This window comes from Perkinsus marinus, assembly GCF_000006405.1.
Source record: "Perkinsus marinus ATCC 50983 genomic scaffold scf_1104296964156, whole genome shotgun sequence".
Taxonomy (NCBI): Eukaryota; Perkinsozoa; order Perkinsida; family Perkinsidae; genus Perkinsus; species Perkinsus marinus.
Window position 1 is genome coordinate 9,740 of NW_003204788.1, and position 3,461 is coordinate 13,200.

At 41.2% G+C, this 3,461-nt stretch overlaps 1 protein-coding gene across 1 annotated transcript; it reads left to right on the forward strand.

Annotated features, from left to right (window-relative positions):
- Positions 1-2,801: 2,801 nt before the first annotated feature.
- On the forward strand, positions 2,802-3,427 carry Pmar_PMAR011448 (hypothetical protein; the record flags this gene model as incomplete). Its single annotated transcript, XM_002770939.1, has 2 exons — positions 2,802-2,890; positions 3,360-3,427. Coding segments are annotated over 2 exons (157 nt in total), but the record flags the coding sequence as incomplete, so codon positions are not given.
- Between the last annotated feature and the right edge of the window lie 34 nt (positions 3,428-3,461).

Genomic DNA, 3,461 nt, shown 5'->3' on the forward strand with positions numbered 1-3,461 from the left:
GATGTAGAAATAGAATCTCACAAATGATGACTATAGTGATTGTCATCCATTTTCATGCAAAAGGAGTTGTTGAGCATTGCGTCTTCTCGTCCCCTTGTTTAGACACAAATGACATTTACTATCCCTTCATATGTTCATTTATTATGTTGAATAAGTTTCCACAAAGTCTTGTACTTTGCGTTAATTCTTAATCATTTAAACTTTCGGGACAGCGATATGATTTTTCGATGGAAAAATTGTAAAAAATCAAGTAAAATCGGACATTAAAATAGCTTTAACTTTTTAACAAAACAATGGCAATTGGAATTTTCCAAATTTTTAAATATTTACAGTTCGTATCTGAATAGCAGAAAAAATCACAAATTTTCGAATTTTTCCCGCCAAAAAAATGCATCACAAATAATCCAATACCACCCTTTCCACAATAACTACAAACACAAGAACTTCCTTCTGTTGATGCCAATGTGAGAGAACGATATACGATTGTGCGATGTGTCGTGACGATATCGATAAGCTGAAGCTAAGCTGAGTAGTGATTCCCCATTCCAAATAGTTGTATTCATACTTGTTTTACTCCTTTACTCTCTCCGACAACGAGTGTTACAAACAGTGGTTGAGTTCTAATACACCAAGGCTAACCGAGGACGTTGGAGAGCATAACACAATGCAGTTGTAGTTGGATTAAAAGAGTGTATATTATCTTGCTTTCGTTCTCCAGTACTAAGGCCGTTTCGTGCTTGGCGTGCGCTACTGAAGATATTAATTATAAGGAGTATGAGCACACCATGATGGATGAGAAAAAACAAGTAGACGGTAATATACCACAATGCTAATCGATACAATTTTGGATTTCAGATCCGATTTTAGTATCGTCTTATGCGTGTAAGAAAGGATTTTTAGCTCGAAATCGATTGATCGTACCACGCCACGGCGTTCTCACATCACTGTGGCACGCCCATGATACTAATAAAACAGCTGCTAGTCGGTCGTCAATGGAGTTTCACCCTAGTGAAAAACAAATTTCACGACTACTGCATATCACCACGAACATCGCGTTTTTCACCGAGTTTTACACCACTTCACGTAAAACGGGTCGTGAAAGTCCACTGAATACGACCAAGTGAGATCTTCATCCACCTCTTGAGGTTCTAAGTCGTAATACACATGTCAACCCGTGCAGAGCTGCCCAACGGACAACATTAGATTAACATTACATGCACTCTGTAGCGATTACTTTGCCTCTTGTGTGCTTTCTATTACTCCCCTTCATAAGACGACTGTAGCCATCTTGGATCAAGAAAATATTTCGATTCTTGACTTGCTTCGTAAACGACAACTTAGCAATCTCCATACTCATTTGGTATGTACGGTAACGAAGAAGTTGACTATGGTGATGATGACAGTATTTCATCCTCTTGGGATGATACTGCTCAAACGTCGGACACTCATCTCTTCCAATACACAACTTTCACGATGCGATGGAAGTGTTTCGATCGCGAGCTCGAGACCGTGTGAGATCACAGTCGCCCTTCTCCTTGAGAGTGATAGTAAAATGAACGTTACTAATGACCTAGATGTAACCTGATACAACACCTGTACTTAACCGTAATGGCGAACAGTAATGAATCGTCATTAGCCAAATAGATCAACTGAGTAATGCATCACTAGTGGCTGATGATAGATTCTCCCATCATAAAGAACTGTGACGAGTGGGTTACTAAAGATTAAGACCTTGTTATCCTCTAGAACATCCTACAAGCTGTGCTGAAGTCTAGGATAGCTACTATGCTATGCCAGTATAATGATACGAGTGAGAGTTGATAGGCTGAAAACATTATTATCACATACAATGCATCGAACACCTTATCATCACTAGACATCAACGAAATAGATGTAGTTTCGGGCCTATCCAGTTCTGGCATATACTGCTGTTCTCAGTAAGATAGAGATTTATCAACATGAAACTTCAGCTCTAGTAGCTGATAAGTGATTTAATCATCATTGAAACTATGACAGTACATTCTGCGTAGACATTCACAGTCAACTCCCGAGTCGTAATCGATTGGTTATAGCTCGTGAGGCGAACGCTAACTCTATCAAGACCGCGCTCGTCACGACTGGCTCGCGCAGTATCGCACGTTCAACCGTTGTAATTCTTGATAACTTGGCCCACCTCATGATTTCTCTCATTCATTTATTTTATCGGTGTAACAGTTTAGTTGGGGAGAGTAATGGGATGTCTATGAAGCGATCCGGGTTCGATACAGGTGGCATTTATTTTATCGCAAATGATGTATAATGTACTGTAAGTGAATACGCCACATCTTGGCTATGACTTCAACCCTCCCACATAAAGAGCCTAGGCCTGTCAAGTGGCAACTCATTTTTGTCAACAACCAACCAAAAGCATCTCCCAGTGATGCCTGTTGCCAATCACTTCACCTGCTTGGGTCTCCATTGGCAGACTCTTCCTCAGCCCTCTCCTCTCATCCGTCCTTCCCAACCACATAGGATTTCCTACAAGTAATTTTCACACGTAGGTGGTCCCATGTGTGCAACTAAGCTTCAAGTCATCCGCGGTCGCTTGAGTTTAGTCCATAGCACTTTCATGTTTTGTTCATTTATTATCTCTGCACTGCAATGCTGTTATGCAAAAGTTTCACAATTTACTCCGTAAAATCTTGAGGAGTGAATTGTGAACCAAATTGAGTTCCATTTAAGAAATTCCCTCGTCAAGTTCGAATGCGTGTCTTTCGCTAGAGCGTTCTGATCAGTTCTCTCGAGCTGTCTCTTTTTCTTCAATGTCCGAGGTCCGCATACCCGTCAAGTTGTTCGTAGGGAAGCTGCCGTGTGATTGGGATGAGGAGGAAGTGCGGAGTCTATTCGGACCGTAGTAACGGGAGGTCTCAGTCGTTACAGAGAACTAGTTTGTGGTATAATAATGATCCTTTTTACGGACTCATTTTCACTTGTGAAAGAGGATCTGTGGGGTACCACCCTTCCAGAAGTCCCGTAGTGGCTTTTTCGGTACACTTTATCGGTTTGCTCGCATAAAAAAAGTATAGACAAACGCACCAACACATAGAGAGCTATGAAAATGTGGCTGAAATGAATGTATAGTAGTATCATGTTAATAGGATAGTACAGGTGGAGTAGCCACGAGAGGCGCAGAAGATCTCTTTTGCGGTGCACTAACAAAACCAGTGAACGTTTATATTGCCAGTACTAGAGCCAGTGGATTGGTTTTCGTGTTGAAGTAGTTGTATATGTTTGTGTCTTCTTTTAAGTAGACGGAGTTGTTCGTAGTAGTAGAGTTGGTGCAGCTGATGCAGGGATGACTGGTGTTGTTCTATATTCAGTTATGGTGACGTTGAAGAGGTTAGCATAATCCGACCGAAGACTAACCCTGGCAAGGGACAGAAATATGGTAGGTTCTTGGCGCTCAGCGATAGCATTATACC